The sequence below is a fragment of the Mustela nivalis genome (genome assembly GCF_964662115.1).
Source record: "Mustela nivalis genome assembly, chromosome: 3".
Lineage (NCBI taxonomy): Eukaryota > Metazoa > Chordata > Mammalia > Carnivora > Mustelidae > Mustela > Mustela nivalis.
Window position 1 is genome coordinate 30,535,375 of NC_139022.1, and position 18,302 is coordinate 30,553,676.

General features: G+C 41.4%; 1 protein-coding gene across 1 annotated transcript in view; it reads left to right on the top strand.

The window, feature by feature from the left end:
* The window catches only part of BTNL9 (butyrophilin like 9), a 50,940-nt gene that overhangs the window by 4,095 nt on the left and 28,543 nt on the right, over window positions 1-18,302 (top strand). Inside the window, exons 2-7 of the mRNA XM_082723456.1 lie at window positions 282-418; window positions 1,952-2,299; window positions 4,452-4,733; window positions 11,653-11,781; window positions 11,967-11,999; window positions 12,294-12,314. Of these exons, the coding sequence (XP_082579582.1) occupies window positions 304-418; window positions 1,952-2,299; window positions 4,452-4,733; window positions 11,653-11,781; window positions 11,967-11,999; window positions 12,294-12,314 (928 nt within the window). The 5' untranslated portion in view covers window positions 282-303. The remainder of the gene's footprint in view (window positions 1-281; window positions 419-1,951; window positions 2,300-4,451; window positions 4,734-11,652; window positions 11,782-11,966; window positions 12,000-12,293; window positions 12,315-18,302) is intronic.

Below are 18,302 nucleotides of genomic sequence, written 5' to 3' on the forward strand. Positions count from 1 at the left end.
TTCCTGACTCTAAACAATGCAAAGCCAAGAAACTGCTTCCTCTGGGACCCTTTGGCCTTATCCCCTCGCAGCTCCATGAGTTTGTGCCAAGGTCAGCAGTGACACCTGGTAAAATTAGAAGCAGCTCTCACATCCAACCATGGTTTAAAAGAAGGCCCTGAGATTGGTAGGAACTATTATTTAAAAAGAAAAAAAATATTGAAGCTGCAACAGACATCAGGCCTGCTGGGCTGTGTTCCAGCTCTCCTGCTCCATTTCTGCATCTCATTGTTCCTCTCCAGGGGCCCCTGTCGCTGAGAAGAAATGGTGGATTTCCCAGTCTTCCCAGACTCCTGCCAGAGAGGGCCTCTCCCCAGCAGTGTCTTCCTCCTCACCCATCTCTTTCTTCTCCTCCAGCCCGGAAAGCTGAACTCAGGTAGTTGTCAAATCGGTGGTCCAGCCAGCCGGGCCATGAACACCTTAGCTTCTCACCTCCCTCCCGCCAGGGGCTCCCAGGGCTGAGATCCACAGCCCCCTCGGCTGTATCAGGCCCTCCCCCACATATAAGCTGTAGCTTCTGAAGGACAGGGAGGACCTCAGGCTCAACATCTCTCACAAAGGAAGCAGCCAACAAAGAGTATAAACTAATTAAGCAAATGCAATTCTCTGATTCCCCGAGCTGGTCACCGAAATGACCAGGCACATCCCAGGCCTCAAGAAGGTCAAGGGTAGGAGATAAAACATAAAAGCTGTTCAGCGATATGGCTGTCAGAGAAACATATCCAAAGATCTGTAAGCACAGCTAAAAGAGAAATTTGTTTTTTTCCAGAAAGCCAACAAGAACACTAGAGAGGAGGTACTGCTTGAGTAGACTCATGAAGGATACATAATTTCCAGGAAGATGACAGATGGAGGGTAAACTGAGGCAGTCCATGCTCCCAGGAAAAGGGGCAGGCATCAAGTGTGGGGGAAGAGACAGCTTGAGAGAACCTGGAAAAGGAAGCTGGTAGAGAGGGTGTTGGGGCTGTATCCAGTGGGCAACAAGGTGTTTCAAATGGAGTGAGTAACAACAAACATCACTGCTATGGTCTATGAGCAAAGTGAAGAATGGGAGGGATATATGAAGGGGAAGCTCTGGGAATGGGTTTTAGCAGAGTTTCAAAGGAAGAAAAGGAGGTACAAGAAAAGGTGAAGCCAGAAAGAATACTGAAGGCATCCTGAGTGGCAGGAAACAGCACATGCAAAGGGACTGTGCCAGAAATAGCCACTCTCAGGGGAATTGCAGAAAACGGGGAGTAGAGGAGCCACAAGGAGGCACCATTTAAGAGGATGATCAAATTTTTAAAATTCTGATAAATAAAGATCTTGAAGACCAGAATTGGTCTTTAGATAGAAAAACCCATGATGCAAGGAACCCCCATAGATTACGTTAATACTCTTTGTTATTACAGGAACTGTACACGTGCATTATAAAAAAGTTAGAAAATCAGATAAGGAAAAAACAGGAACATATCTATTCCCATCCTAAAGAAATTACCACCAAGAACGATTCAGTATATGTCTTTTTGGACCTTTTATCTGCCCATGTTTTTATGCAAACATGTCATTTTTTAATCAAATAAGAGAATAGTGTACATACTGTTTTGAAACTTGCTTTTTTTGGTCCAAGATTCCTTTTCATTTAATGTCCTGGACATATTTATGTAACTGTCCCCAAGAAAACATTTGCAGCTGGTTGGTTCAAACCAATTACTAGTCCAGCACCGCACCTGGTTGTAATATCCTTTGTGTATATTTTCACCTGGCATACTCATGACAATCACATGTTTAGAAAGCCAAAGCCAATTGTCTTGCAAAGTGTCTTTTGTCATTTGAATGGTTTTCTGTAGATTGCTGAGCTGCAAAGGAATGTGCTATAAACTCACCTTGGGTGAAAGCTGATTCCAGCTGTCATTCTGGCTTCTTGTCCTAGAGGAGGTCAGGGTGGTAGGCCCCGGGGAGCCCATCCTGGCACTCGTCGGGGAAGACGTGGAGTTCTCGTGCCACCTGTCACCATACCTGGATGCCGAGGATATGGAGATCCGCTGGTTCCGGAGTCAGATCTCTGACGTGGTGCACCTGTACCAGGGGCGACAAGAGCTCTACAGCCAGCAAATGGCACAGTTCCAGAACAGGACAAAACTCATCAAGGATTATATCATGGATGGAAGTGTGAACTTGTGGCTCCATGGTGTCGTTCCTGCTGATGAGGGCCTGTACGGGTGCCGTTTCCTCTCCAGCAGCTTCTCCAAGGAAGCCGTCTGGGAACTGGAGGTAGCAGGTATGTAACTTGGCCAAAGAGACAGAGCTGCTTTGCTCAAGAATAGACAGAGAAACACAGAAAAGGGGAAAACGTATCTATTTTTTAATTTTATTTATTTTTTTAAAAGATTATTTATTTATTTATTTGACAGTCAGGGATCACAAGTAGGCAGAGAGGCAGGCAGAGAGAGAAGGGGAAGCAGGCTCCATGCGGTGCTCAATCCCACGACCCTGGGATCATGACCTGAGTCAAAGGCGGAGGCTTTAAACCACTGAGCCACCCAGGTGGCCCCATATCTATTTTTTTTTATTGTGACTTTATTTATTATTATTATTATTTTATATCTTTTCAGTGTAACAGTATTCATTGTTTTTGCACCACACCCAGTGTTCCATGCAATCCGTGCCCTCCTTAATACCTACCACCTGGCTCCCCCAACCTCCCACCCCTGCCCCTTCAAAACCCTCAGGTTGTTTTTCAGAGTCCATAGTCTCTCATGGTTCACCTCCCTTTCCAATTTCCCCCAACTCCCTTCTCCTCTCTAACTCCCCATGTCCTCCTTGTTATTTGTTATGCTCCACAAATAAGTGAAACCATATGATAATTGACTCTCTCTGCTTGACTTATTTCACTCAGCATAATCTCTGCCAGTCCCGTCCATGTTGCTACAAAAGTTGGGTATTCAGGGTGCCTGGGTGGCTCAGTGGGTTGGGCCTCTGCCTTCGGCTCAGGTCATGATCTCAGGATCCTGGGATCAAGTCCCGCATCGGGCTCTCTGCTCAGCTCTCTCTCTCTCTCTCTCTCTCTCTCTGCCTGCCTCTCCGTATACTTGTGCTCTCTCTGTGTCAAATAAGTAAATAAAATCTAAAAAAAAAAAAGTTGGGTATTCATCCTTTCTGATGGAGGCATAATACTCTATAGTGTACCCCATATCTATTTTTTAAAAAAAACTATTAAAAAGGAAGATTCATTACAAATTGAACAAAATAAATATTCACAAAAGATACACAAATGGCCCTTAAACATAAAAAAGATGATCACCCTTACCCATTATGAAAGAAAGGCAAATTAAAGCTACATTGAGATGCAATTTTTACCTGTGAGATTGGCAAAAACTCAACAGTTTGACCATACACCCTTGGTGGAGCTGTGGGGAAGCAGGCCTCTGCTTTGTACCCTGGTGATGGAAAGCGAAGCAAAGCTCCAGTGCATAGGAATTTGGCAATAGCTAACAGGACTACCTATACATCCACCATTTGAACTGCAGCCCACCTCTAGGAGCTTACCCTGAAGATAAGCCTCCCACAGCTCCACACAGGAAAAGGGCTTACATATTAGTTTAATCTGTGTAGCATCCTTTGTAATGGTCATAACAGGGAGATATCTAACTATCTAAGCAAAGGTGTTGAGTATGATCCATCACCCAATGGAGTGATCCACACTACACACCCCCCCAAAAATGAGGAGGAGGTTCTAGGAAGCAAGGTGCAGAAGAGGTTCTATAGCCTGTAAACTTTGGTATAAGAAAAAACAAACACTGCATGAAAGGAACACAGGAAGGCTGCACTAGGAACTCATGGAACTGGCTGCCTCAAGGAGAAGAGAGAGCAATGGATGGAGAGGATGGAGGAAGGTCTGGGGCTTTCCTGATGTACATTTTTTTACAGTATTGCTCTTTAAAAATATCAATGTTTTGCATATTCAAAATATGAAGTTAGCTCCACAGGATGGAGAGACAAAAGAGTGTGTGGAACATAGGTACCTGAACTCTGGTGGGATTCAAGAGAGACAGAGGACAATCTATGGAAATGTAGGGTGGCATTTTTCTTTACTTCAGGGGACAGTCTCTTGTGTAATATGATGAAATGCCAGGACCCCTGCTTAGCCAAATGCCCCCCACAATATCTCCAAATGTCCCTCATGGGTACTACTGTTTCCATGTCCCACCTACCCATGTCCCACCCCATGGGGCATTTACCCCATGTTCCACCACAAATTTAGACTGTCATTCATAGCCCACAGCTGGGGGCTATGAGCCTACATGTGTGTTAAGAGCAGTCACAGTTTGTGATGCCTTATGATGACTGTAGACGTTGCATTAGTAGCATGAACTTCATGTACACCTTCTAGGAAGGAGGCTGATCTTTCCCACTTTTCCTGCCTCTCCCAGGGCTGGGCTCAGACCCTCGCATCTCCCTTGAGGGCTTCAATAAGGGAGGTGTTCAGCTGAGGTGCAGCTCCAGTGGCTGGTACCCCAAACCCCAGGCTCAGTGGAAAGATCATAAAGGACAGTGCTTATCTCCCGAGACGGAAACAATTGTCCAGGATGCTCAGGGCCTGTTCAATCTGGAAATATCTGTGCTTGTCCAAGGAGATGTCCATAGCAATGTGTCTTGCTCCATCCAGAACTCTCTCCTGCTCCAGAAGAAAGAGTTCACCATCCAGATAGCAGGTGAGTAGATGCTGACTAACCCTCATCTTCCTATCCACCATATCTTCCATGCGCATTGTTCCAAAGGTCATCTAAAAGGGCACAATAGTACTGGAGCCTGGTTGTCTCTGGGGTGGACTGAACTTGACACCTGAGAAGTCAGCCCTTTGGATATGAGGAACCTACTGGGAGTACAACAGCTTACCACTCTCCCAAACAGTATGCTGGGAGGCCCCACAGAATCAACATTATGCACCAAAGTCTCTGCCCTAAAACCCAGAAACTACTTGTTAGAGGTCATCACGAGAGCCTATGTGTTCCTAATTTCACCCCCCAAATGATATTTGTAAGCAATGTGCCGCAAACTCTTGCCCTCAGGTTCACATTTCTGTGGGGGAAACATAAACAAGAGAGTGAATTATATCATAAGATTAGAAGATATTAGGTGCTGTAACATAAAAATGAAGCTGGGAAGGGTGCTAAGGTGTGGTGAGGTGTGCATGTGGATTTAAAAGTGGTATGTTAGGGAAGAAGATAGTTAGGCAATGAGTTGAAGGGTGAGGCCATTATCTAGGACCCAAGTCTTATTATGAGGCACATACTGAAGGGTTTAATGTTCATGACTAGTTGTTTTAAGTCTTGAGGATAAACCTAACTTCTGGTCATTCTTCGCATTGGTACAAATAAATAGTTATGTTACAGTTGGCCCTTGAACAATTTCGGGGGGTTAAGGGTGCTCACCACCCTCTGCCCTGAGCATTTGAAAATCCCCCTATTAACTTCTGACAGCCATAAACTCAACTACTAATAATGTACTGTTGACCGTTAACATAAAAAGAAAAGCTTAACACAGATTTTCTATATGTATTATATGCTGTATTCTTACAATCTGGTAAGCTAGAGAAAAGAAGATGCTATTTTTAAAAGCCATAAGGGAGAGAGGATCTTGGGAAAATGGTCAAGTGGGAGGACCCTGAGCTCCTCCTATCCCACATCTACAACTAGATGCCATCCACATCCAAGTCAAACCAGAAACTCCACAGCTCAATATAGAGAAGAAGCTGCAGCTGAGAGGTTGGGAAGGTCAGAAAGGCAGAGGGAGGCTGCATGCACAGAGAGGGCAGAAAAATGGGCCCTTGTACCAGGGAATTTACCCAGGGAAGACTCTTTCCCCTAACGTTTGTCTTTAAGTTTGTAAGTTTATAAAAACAGTGGGATTTGGAGCCTGGAGCTTTAAAAGTCATCAGACCATGCACTGGCTTACAGTGTGAGTGACAGCTGGGTCACTGCCTTCAGGGAGACAGCAGACTGCACAGAGAGGCAATGTAAAAAAGGCAGTTTGCACAAAGCTGAGGTAAATGGGAGTCAGATCTGTTCATCCTGATTTCAGAGAGTGTTGGGGGACTTCTCTAAAAATAAGGGAGGTGGCAGGTGCCATCTTCTTCCCCCCACTCCAGCATAAACACAGAGCCCCCTGCGGGAGGTGGGGCTGCATACACAGTTATTGTCTTGACCCAGAGTTCAGGGCAAATTTTGTTAAAGATGCCCATGTGCCCTGTCCAGCCAACAGGTGCATAGCTGCCACAACAAACCCTGCCCAGCTGTGGTGCAGTGCCCACATGTGCACCACCAGCCACCCTCACATGTCAGGCTCAGCCGCATCCAGCCATCACCAAGCACTATGGCCAGCCTTGTACTCAGACCAGCCTGGCAAGAGCTCCCAGCCACCATAGTGCTTTAGGATTCTGGACTCAGGGCCCAATGCAAATACTGCTAACATCACCACTACACTCCCAAGTTCCCCAGTGGGCACACCCCCTCAGAGCAGGCATGCCTGGGTCTCACTGACATCACTGAGAGCAAACACACCCACAGCAGGAGGAGAGTGAGGGTAGACAACTATACTGAAAAGATAAGGGGCCAGACCCAACAGCAAGGTATAAGTAGAACACATAAGATGGTTTGCTAAAGTGCTAGTTTCTCGTAAACAGGGAACATTATCCTGCAGGGCACTCCAGGACCTACTCTTCATAAAATCACTGCTTTCAAAAGCAGAAGACATTCTTAATGTACAGAAACAAACACAGAGAGGCAGACAAAATGAAGAGACAGAGAAATTGATCACAAATGGGAGAATGAGATAAAGCCAGGGTAGAGGGCTAAATGAAACATATGTAAGTAACATGTATGACAGAAAATTTAAAGCAATGATCATGCCAGGTGGTGGGTATTAGAGAGGGCACGGATTGCATGGAGCACTGGGTGTGGTGCAAAAATAATGAATACTGTTACGCTGAAAAGAAATTTAAAAAAAAAAAGCAATGATCATAGGGCTGCTGAGGGAGGGGATAGGGTGGCTTGGTGATGGATACTGGGGAGGGTATGTGCTATGGTGAGTGCTGTGAATTGTGTAAGACTGATGATTCACAGACCTGTACCCCTGAGGCAAATAATACATTATATGTTAATTTAAAAAATCCAATATACCTTTAAGGAAACTAGGGGAAAAAAATAAAGGAATGATCATAAGCATACTCACCAGATTTGAGAAAAGACTAGAAGACATGACTGAGACACTTAACACAGAGATAAGGAAAACCATGAATGTAAATGGACCAAACGTTCCAATCAAAAGACAAAGGGTGGCAGAATGGATAAAAGACAAGACCCATCTAGATGCTGCCTACAAGAGATCCATTTTAGACCCAAAGACACCTGTAGATTGAACGTGAGGGGATGGAGAAACATCTCTCATGCACGGGGATGTCGAAAGAAAGCTGGAGCGATGATTTACCTTGGAAAAGACAGACTTTAAAACAAAGACTGTAAAAAGAGACAAATGACAGTATTTAATAATAAAGGGGTCTATACAAATAAAAGATCAACAATTGTAAATATTTATGTACCCAACATAGGAGCACACAAATAGATGACTGATTAATAATAAACATAAAAGAATGCATTGATAGTAATACAATAAGAGTAGGGGACAGTAACCTCCTCCCCCCTGCTTACATCAAGGGACAGATCATCTAAACAGAAAATCAACAAGGAAACAATGGCTTGGAAAGACGAACGGGACCAGATGGACTTAACAGATGAATTCAGAACATTCCATCCTAAAATAGCAGAACACATATTCTTTTTAAGTACACACAGAACATTCTCCAGAATAGATCACATATTAGCAGACCAAAAAACCTCAACAAATTCAAGAAGATTGAAATCACACCACGTAACTTTTCTGACCACAATGCTGTGAAAGTTGAAGTCAAGGAGACAAAATCTGGAGAGAACACAAAAAAACACACGGAGGTCAAGTAACGTGCTACTAAACAAACGAATGGGTCAGCCAGGAAATCAAAGAAGAACTTAACAAGTACACAGAAACAAATGAAAATGGAACCACAATAGTCTAATAAAACGTCTGGTGTATCCACAAAAGTGGCTCTGAGAGGGACGTCTACAGCAATACAGACCTACTCGGGGAAGCAAGGAAAAGCTCAAAGGTAATGATTTCACCCTGCATCTAAAGGAGCTAGAGAAAGAACAAACAAAATCGAAAGCCAGTGGAAGGAAGGAAATAATTAAGACTAGAGCAGAAATAAATTATATGGAAACTACAAACAAAATAGAAAAGATGCTCAACATCACTCATCATTGGAGGAATGTAAATCAAAACTACAATGAGATGTCACCTCACACCTGTCAGAATGGCTAAAAGTAACAAGTCAGGAAATGACAGATGGTGCCAAGGATGTGGTGAAAGGGGAACCCTCTTGCACTGTTGCTGGGAATGCAAGCTGGTGCAGCCACTCTGGAAAACAGTATGGAGGTTGCTGAAAAAGTTAAAAATGGAACTACCTTATGACCCTGTTAAGTTCTTTACTTGGTATTTACCCAAAGGATACAAGAACACTAATTGGAAGGGGTACATGCACCCTGATGCTTATAGCAACATTATTTGCAATAGCCAGAATATGGAAGCAGCCTGTGTCCATCAGTTGATGAACAAATAAAGAAGAAATCACACACACACACACACACACACACACACACACACATTGGAACTGGAACATTGTTCAGTTATAAAAAGAATGAAATCTCGCTATCTTGCAAGGAAATAGTTGGATCTAGGGTATTATGCTGAGCAAAATAAGTCAGAGAAAGACAAATACCATATGGTTTCATTTGTATGTGGAATTTAAGAAACAACACAAACAAGCAAAGGGATAAAATAAGAGAGAGGGGGAGAGAGAGAAACCAAGAAACAATCTCTTAACTACAGAGAACAAACTGATGGTTACCAGAGGGGAGGTCAGTCACAGGGAGATAGGTTCAACAGGTGATGGGGGTTAAGGAGGGCTTGTAGTGATGAGCACTGGGTGATGTATGGAAGTATTGAATCACTGTATTGTACAACTATAACGGATATTACAATATATGTTAGCTAACTGAAATTAAAATAAAAACTTTAAAAAAAGAAAATCTTAAGAAGAGGAAAATACATTTAGAGTACTGTATTGTATTTATATTAAAAAATAGATCTATGTGGACCCACGCAGTTCAAATGTGTGTTGTTCAAGGGTCGACTGTGGAAAAACAAAGAGAAATCTGACCCTTCTAAATGATAACTTGTCACTGAGTAAGAGGACCCAACAACACCACAAGTCACACATAGTTTATTGAAAATGTACTGTGTCATTGGGGTGGCTTTTCGGGTTAGCTAATTGTGTTATCCAGAGGAAAAATAGAGTGGCTTCTATCTCTATGACAAACATATAGTCACAACTTGGAGCCAGGCACCTTAAACCCCATGAGATAGGACAAAGGGACACCTTCTCCTTGATATTTACATTTCAAAGAAATGGCTCTGAACTCCTTATATGGTTTCCCTTACTGGTGGAGCATAAGGAATAACATGGAGGACATTAGGCGAAAGAAAGAAAAGTGAGTTGGGGTAAATCAGAGGAGACGAAGCATGAGAGACTGTGGACTCTGAGAAGCTGAGAGTTTTGGAGAGGAGGGGTTGGGGTTGGGTGAGCCTGGTGGTGAGTATTAAGGAGGACACTATTGCATGGAGCACTTGGTGTGATGCATAAACAATGAATCTTGGAACACTGAAAAAATAAAATTAAAAAAAAATTAAAATAAATAAATAAATAAATAATTAAAAACATTTCTGGGTTGTAAAGCTAGTAAGAGCTTATTTAGCTTTCAAAAACATTTACATATATCTCAGAGGGAGAGAGAAAAGGTTTTTTGAGTTTTATGAGGAAATGTTCTAAGAAAAGGGAAAAGGAGGACATCTCTTTCCAAATCCAATTCTTTCTCTTTTTATTTGCATTTATGCTTTTCAAAAGAGCATGTGGTTCACATGCATGTCTGTGAGGAGCACATTCAGGTAGAGGGAACAGCAAACACAAAGTTCCAGCGGTGGGAATGGGAACGAACATGTATGGTCATTGGGGAAAGAGGAAGGAGGCAGGAGAAGCTTGAACAAGGGGACACAGTAGAGGTTAGCAAATGTGGAAGGCATTGAACCTGGAGCCCTTGCTCTTAACCTACAGATCAGAGCTCCGTAAACCATCTGTAGTGAAGGACCAATCCCTTGTGGCCCAATATTTTTGTACAAGTCAATAAAAATGCGCTACTAGAAAAATTAAAGTGAAAAAGAAAAAAAGAACCACATAATGCTAAATGAAATTAGCTAGACACCAAAGGACAAATATTGTTTGATTCACTTAAAGGGAGGTACCTAGAGTAGTCAAATTCATAAAGATGGAAGGTAGAATAGAAGTTGCCAGTTGCTGGCGTTCAAGGTGGGTAGGGAGTAGAAAATGGGGAGTTTGTGTTTAAGGGGTAGAATTTCAGTGTAGGAGAACAAGAGAGTTCTGGATAGGGACGGTATTGATGATCCACAACAATGTGAAAGTAACTTAATGTTATTGAATTGTACCTTTAAAAATGGTTAAAATAGTAAAATTTATATTTTACTACCATAAAAAAGGAAAAAATACATTTTTTAAAAAGACTGCTGAGATAAAAACCATCATTTTTGAAAATAATAATCTTCCAGACACCAAATTATAATGTTACATTGCCACAGGAGTTCCTAAAGGGTTACTTTCCATTTTGTTTGTGTATTTCTTTGCCCACTGGCCCCTGTGGGAGAGGGTCTCAGTCACATCCTGCCTGAGGACAAAGCCTCCCCAGTGAGCCAATTCTTCCAACGCTGTGATGAGAACTAGAAGCAAGTGTTTGTAAGAAGTGGGAAGAAGATCACCTATCATAAAATTCTTCTGAAGTATTTTAAGATTTTTGATAATATTATTTTTAAGTTGTTGCTAATGCAACAAACTCCAAATTGATGTTTGTATTTTGATTTTGTATCCTGAAATATTGGTAGATTTCTTTGTTCTATTCGGACACTTTTTATTTTTTAAGGATTTTCTGAATAAATATAAAGATAATTTTAATTAAAAAAAAAAAGGCAGGGAAAATGACTTGTGGGTTTAACCGTGTGGGTACAGAGAAATAATTCTCTGGTTTTCGGATACTAACACCTTCCATTTTTATGTTCTTCAGAAGTAGGACAATTATGGAGAGAGGTTTAGGGTGGAGGGGTGAGGATAGGGCCAAGATCCCAGAAGCTAAAAGCTGGGGGAGTGGGTGGGATCCATCAGTCCTCCCTTCCATACCCTTCAGTTTGTATTTTCCTATCGTGGCTTAAGTCCACCCCTAGTACTGGGGTCCTCCTCGCGGAGAGCTGCGCGGAGCGCAGGTGCGGCCGCCCTCGTGCACGTTTTACAGATTGCCCACGAGATTTAACGCCTGGCGGCTTGGAAGGCTTTTCGGCACGCTAGGTGTAGAATAGCCTTGCCCCTGAAGTGTTCAGTGGCGCCTAGAGCGAAACAGCTCCCTGTGAGGTGTTTTCCAGATGCCTTTTTACCCGGAGGCTCCCCTTGGAAGAGGGCTTTCCTCGGGACGCTGGTGGCTCTGCCGCTCCTACTGGCTCTCCTCATGACGCTGGCGCTGTACTTCTTTCAGAAGCAACGGCAGTGCCAAGGTAAAGGGCAGACTGGACTGGGGGGTGGGGTGTGTGTGAGGGTGGTCTCCCGCCTGGCGCGCGCTTTGCTGGGAAGAAAGTGCTGGAGGCGGAAGGGGCACGGCGACGCGGGGCTGGGGTGGGACCTTGCAGAAGAAGGGCGAGCACTCGCCCTCACCTACGCCCCCCTTCCCTCGACCTTTCAGAAAAGCTGAGAAAGCATGCTGAGAAGGACAAAGGTAAGCAGGGAGAGGGGCGCACGCCGCCCGTTTCCCTAAGTAGCAGAAAGTGGTGGGAGAAGGGGGAGGACTTGGTGGGTGGGGGAGGTAAGGACTTCAGACCCCGGGGTACTTGGGAGCAGGGTGCTGGAGGTTTGCTTTGCCACTTGCCCCGCCACCAAGTCCACTCCTCCAACGCACGCAGCCGGTCCTGGTTGCACAGAACGCACAGGGACCGAGTCTGTGCGCTCTAGGGGAGTGACGCCGCAGTGTTCATCCATTGAGATTTTCCTCTTTTCTTCGTTTCTTCTCCAGAGAGACTCACAGCGGAACTGGGTAAGTTCTGGGTGCCGCGCCCACAGTGCTGGCTGCGGACTAGTGGGGTAACCCAGTGCGTGTGCGGTGGAAAGTGTTCAATAGCTTTAGGCGCTCAGTGGAGAGCTGCGGATTGCAACAATGTAATTCTAAATCCATCCTTCTGCGCCTCCCACATCTCCACTCCCACAGGATTCACGTGCAGCTGCCACGGAGGTCTGACTTCAGACTCTCCCACAAACCGGGCCTGCTCCTTTCCTGCAAATTACACGATTTGTTTACAATTCCACCATTAAACATTTACTCCCACCGGTTCACCTTCCTAGAACATCTTTCTCTTTTTAATGCGAATGCCACTGGGAAGGAAGGCTGCTTTAATTTGCACAGAAGTGTGACTAATTTATCAGGTTCGCTTTTCTCCCCAGGGGACTTGAACCATGGTGTGGGGGTGGGGGCAGATGGGGTGGGGAAGACCTCAAGAACCACTTTGTATGCCCCAGTGAAATTCCAGACGAAATTTCGAGATTTGAGAAGCTTGTTTTGTAGTCCACCTAGTCCTTCGGAAGGCCTACTATAAAAAGTAATTAACACCATAGTCTAAATTAGAGCACAGTGTTGACTTTCCCATGAGGGATTACTGTTTTTTAAGTTTTTATTTTAATTCCAGTTAATTAATATACAGTGTGATATTAGTTTTACATGTGTAATATAGAGATTCCACACTAACATAGCTCACCCTGTGCTTATACAAATAAGTGCACTCCCTAATCCCCATCACATGTTTAACCCAAATCCCCACCCACCTCCCCTTTGATAACCATCACTTTGTTCTCTATAATTAAGAATCTGTTTCTTTTTTTTTTTAAGAATCTGTTTCTTGATTTGTCTTTCTCTCTATATATTTCATATATACATATATATGAACATATATAATATTTTCTCTCTATATTTTTCCCTTTGCTTGTTTTGTTTCTTAAATTCCACATGAATGAAATCGTATAGTATTTGTCTTTCTCTGACTTATTTTTGTTAGCATTGTACTCTCTAGTCTCTAGTTCCATCCATGATATTGCAAATAGCAAGCATTCATTTTTTGTGGCCAAGTAATATTCCATTATATATACATACATGTATGTATGTATACCACATTTTATTTTATCCATTCATCAATCGAGGTACACTTGGGCTGCTTCCATATTTTAGCTATTGTAAATAATACTGCTATAAACAGTACTGGGGTACATATACCCCATGTATTGGGCTACATGTATCCTCTTCAGTTAGCATTCTTGTTTTCTTTGGGTAAATACCCACTGTTGTTGAATCATTAGGTAGTTCTATTTTTAACATTTTGAAGAACCTCCATACTGTTTTCAAGAGAGACTTTATCAATTAACAAGGCAGGAAACAACAAATGGAGAGGATGTGGAAAAAGGGGAACTCTCTTACACTGTTCATGGGAATACAAGTTCCTGCAGCCACTTAGAAAACAGTGTGGAGATTCCTCAAAAAATTAAAAGTAGAGCTACCCTATGACCCAGCAATTCCACTACTGGGTATTTACCCCAGAGATAGAGATGTAGTGAAAAGAAGGGCCATATGTACCCCAATGTTCATAGCAGCAATGTTCACAATATCCAAATTGTGGAAAGAGCTGAGGTCCCTTTCAACAGACCAATGGATAAAGAAGATGTCCATATATACAATGGAATATTACTCAGCCATCAGAAAGGATGAATACCCAACTTTTGCATCAACATGGCCGGGTCTGGAGGAGATTATGCTGAGTGAAATAAATCAAGCAGAGAAAGTAAATTATCATATGGTTTTACTTACTTGAGGAACATAAGGAATAACAAGGAGGACATTAGGAGAAGGAAAGGAAAAGTGAATTGGGGAAAATCGGAGGGGGAGATGAACCACGAGAGACTGTGGACTCTGAGAAACAAACTGAGGGTTTTAAAGGGGAGGAGGTTAGAGGAATGGGTGAGCCTGGTAGTGGGTATTACGGAGGGCACGTATGGCATGGAGCACTGGGTGTTATACGTAAACAATGAATCTTGGAACACTACATCAAAAACAAATGACATACTGTATAGTGACTAAATAACACAATAAAAAAAAAAAAAACAAGAGAGTGGCTTTCACACCCACAATGAAAGAGGGTTCCTTTTCTTACACATCCTCACCAACACCTGTTGTTTCTTATATTGTTGATTTTAGCTATTCTGACAGGTGGGAGGTGGTAATGTATTGTAGATTTGATTTGCATTTCCCTGATGTTGAATTGATGATGAGCATCTTTTCACATGTCTATTGGCCATCTGTTTGTATTCTTTGGGAGAACGTGGACTTTTTTGCATTCTGCCCATTTTTTAATTGGATTATTTGGTTTTTGGGTATTGTGTTTTTAAGTTCTTTCTAGATTTTGGGTACTAAGCTTTTATCAGATATGTCATTTGCAAATATCTTCTCTCATTCAGTGGGTTGCCTTTTAGTTTTGTTGATTGTCTCCTATGCTGGGCAGATGCTTTCAATTTGATGAAGTCCCAATAGTTTGTTTTTGCTTTTATTTACCTTGATACCTGTATCAAGACCTATTTAGAAGAAGTTGCTAAGGCCTATGCCAAAGAAGTTACCTGTGTTTTCTCTGCTTATGTTTTCTTCAAGCATTTCTGTTGTTTCCTGACACATTCTTAGGTCTCTCATCCATTTTGAATTTATTTTTGTGTATGGTGTAAAAAGTGGTCTAGTTTTACTCTTTTGCATGTTGTTTTGTTGAAGAGACTGTCTTTTCCCCATTGGATATTCTTTAATGCTCTGTTGAAGATTAATGGACCATTTAGTTTTGGGTTCATTTCTGGGTTTTCTATTATGTTCCTTTGATTTTTGTGCCAGTACCAAGCTCTTTTGATTACTACAGCTTTGCATTATATCTTAAAGTCCAGAATTGTGATGCCTCCAGCTTTGTTTCTCCTTTTCAAGATGGCTTTGGCTATTCAGAGTCTTTGGTGGTTTTATACAAATTTTAGAACTGTTTGTACTAGTTCTGTAAAAGATGCTGTTGGTACTTTGATATGGAATGCCTTAAATTTGTAGATTGATTTGGATAGTATAGCTATTTTAACAATATTTGTTCTTCCAATCCATCATCATGAACTGTCTTTTCATTTCTTTCTGCCATCTTCAATTCCTTTCATGAGTATATTACAGTTTTCAGAGAACAGGTGTTTCACCTCTTTGATTAGATTTGTTCTTAGGTATCCTACTGTCTTGGGTGCAGTTGTAAGTGGGATTGTTGCCTTAATTTCCCTTCCTGCTTTTTTATTGTTGGTGTATAGAAATACAACAGATTTCTGTACATTGATTTTATATCCTGTAACTTTGCTGAATTTGTGTATCAGTTCTAGCACTTTTTTGGTTGGGGTCTTTCAGATTTTCTGTTTAATGTATCATGTCATCTGCAAAGAGTGAAAGTTTGGCTTCTTCCTTGCCAGTCTGGATTCCTTGTATTTATTTTTGTTGTCTGCTTGCTGAGGCTAGGACTTCTAATACTATGTTAAATAACAGTGGTTAGAGTGGGTAACCCTGTCTTGTTCCTGACCATAGAGGGAAAAGCTCTCACTCCCCCCCCCCATTCTTCATAGATGGTCTTTATTATGTTGAGGTATGTTCCCTCTAAACCTACTTGGTTGAGGGTTTTTGTCATGAATCACTGTTGTACTTTGTCTTTCTGTATTTATTGAAATGATCATGTGGTTCTTATTCTTTCTTTAATAATGTGATGTATCACATTGATTATAGAAGTTGAACCACACTTGTAGCCCAGGAATAAATATCACTTGATCATGGTGAATGAGTTTTTTAATATATTGTTGGATTCAGTTTGTTAAGATTTTGTTGAGGATTTTTGCATCTATGCTCATAATGGATGTTGGTGTATCGTGCTCTCTCTCTCTCTCTCTTGGTATCTTTATCTGGTTTTGCTGTTAGGGTAATGTTGGCCTCAAAGAATGAATTTCCTTTTCTATTCTAAAAATAGTTGGAGAAGAGTAAGTATTAACTCATCTTTAAATTAGTGGTAGAATTTAACTGTGAAGCTCCCTGGTTCTGAACTTTTGTTCATTGGGAATTTTTTGAAACTTAAAATCAATTAATTAACATATAGTGTATTATTAGTTTCCGAGGTAGAATTCAGTGATTCATCAGTTGCATAGAACACCCAGTGCTCATTCTATCAAGTGCCCTCCTTAAAGCCCATTACCCAATTACCCTAACATCCCTCTCCCCTCCAGCAACCCTCGGTTTGTTTCCTATAGTTGAGTCACTTGTGATTTGTCTCCCTCTCTGATTTCATCCTATTTTATTTTTCCCTCCCTTCCCCTATGTTCCCTTGTTTTGCTTCTTAAATTTCCACATATGAATAAAATCATATGGTATTTGTCTTTCTCTGATACACTTATTTCACTTAGCATAATACCCTCTAGTTCCATCCACATAATTGCAAAATGGTAAGATTTCATGCTTTTTGATGGCTGAGTAATATTCCACTAGAGATATATAGACCACATCTTCTTTATCCATTCATCTGTTGATGGACGTCTCAGCTCTTTCCATAGTTTGGCTACTGTAGACATTGCTGCTATAAACATTGGGGTGCATGTGCCCTTTGAATCACTATGTTTGTATCCTTTGGATAAATACCTAGTAGTGCAATTGCTGGGTCGTATGGTGGCTGTATTTTTAACTTTTTGAGGAGCCCCCCCCCCTGCTGTTTTCCAGATTTGCTGCACCAGCTTGCATTCCCACCAACAGTGTAAGAGGGTTTCCTTTTCTCTGCCTCCTTGCCAATGTCTGTTATTACCCGACTTGTTAATTTTAGCCAATCTGACTGGTGTGAGGTGGTATCTCATTGTGATTTTGATCTGTTGAAAGTTTTTTGATTACTGATTCAGTTTCTTTGCTGGTTATTAGTCTGTTCAAGTTTTCCATTTCTTGTCTTTTCAGTTTGGGTATTTTATATATTTCTAGGAATTTAACCATTTCTTCTAGACCGTTCAATTTGTTGGGCTATAGTTATTTTCATAAAATTCTCTTATGGGATTGTATTTCTTATGATATGTGGTGTTGGCTGTTATTTCTCCCCTATTTGTGATTTTATTTATTTGATTCCTTTCTCTTTTTTCTAGATAATCATAGCTAGAGAGCTATAAATTTTAAAGAACTCCTGGTTTCGTTGATCTATTCTATTGTTTTTGTAGTTTCTGTATCATTTATTTCTACTCTCATCTTAATTATTTCCTTCCTTCTGCTGGCTTTAGGTTTTGTTTGTTGTTCTTTTTCTAGCTCCTCTAGGTGAAAGGTTAGGATTTTTTTTTTTTTTTTTTAGCTTTTTCTTGCTCTTTGAGGTAAGCCTGTATTTCTGTATATTTGCCTCTTAGGACCGGTTTTGACCATCTGGGTTTCATTTTCATTTGTTTCTATGTCCTTTTTTTTTAAAAAAAAATTTTTATTTTTTATAAACATATATTTTTATCCACAGGGGTACAGGTCTGTGAATCACCAGGTTTACACACTTCACAGCACTCACCAAAGCACATACCCTCCCTAATGTCTATGTCCTTTTTAATTTCTTCTTTGACTTCTGGTTGATCCATTCATTGTTTCATAGTATTTTTTTTACAATGGTAATGCAGTTTTTAATACTTCTCAGGCCAAGAAACTTACAAAACATCATTGGAAAGAGGAAAAATGATATAAAGTTAATGATATTGTCAAAATGGAATATTTCTTTGAGAATTTTTTGGGAAATATTATATTTGAACTTTTTTTCTTGAGTTATGGTAAACATATTCTGTTTTTATAAGGGTAATAAGGGTAAGATTTGTATTTTTTTTTTTAACTACCATGTGTTTCCGATCTTTCCAGACGTTTTCTTGTGGTTGACTTCTAGTTTCATAGTATTGTGGTCAGAAAAGTTGCATGGTATATAACTTAGATCTTGAATTT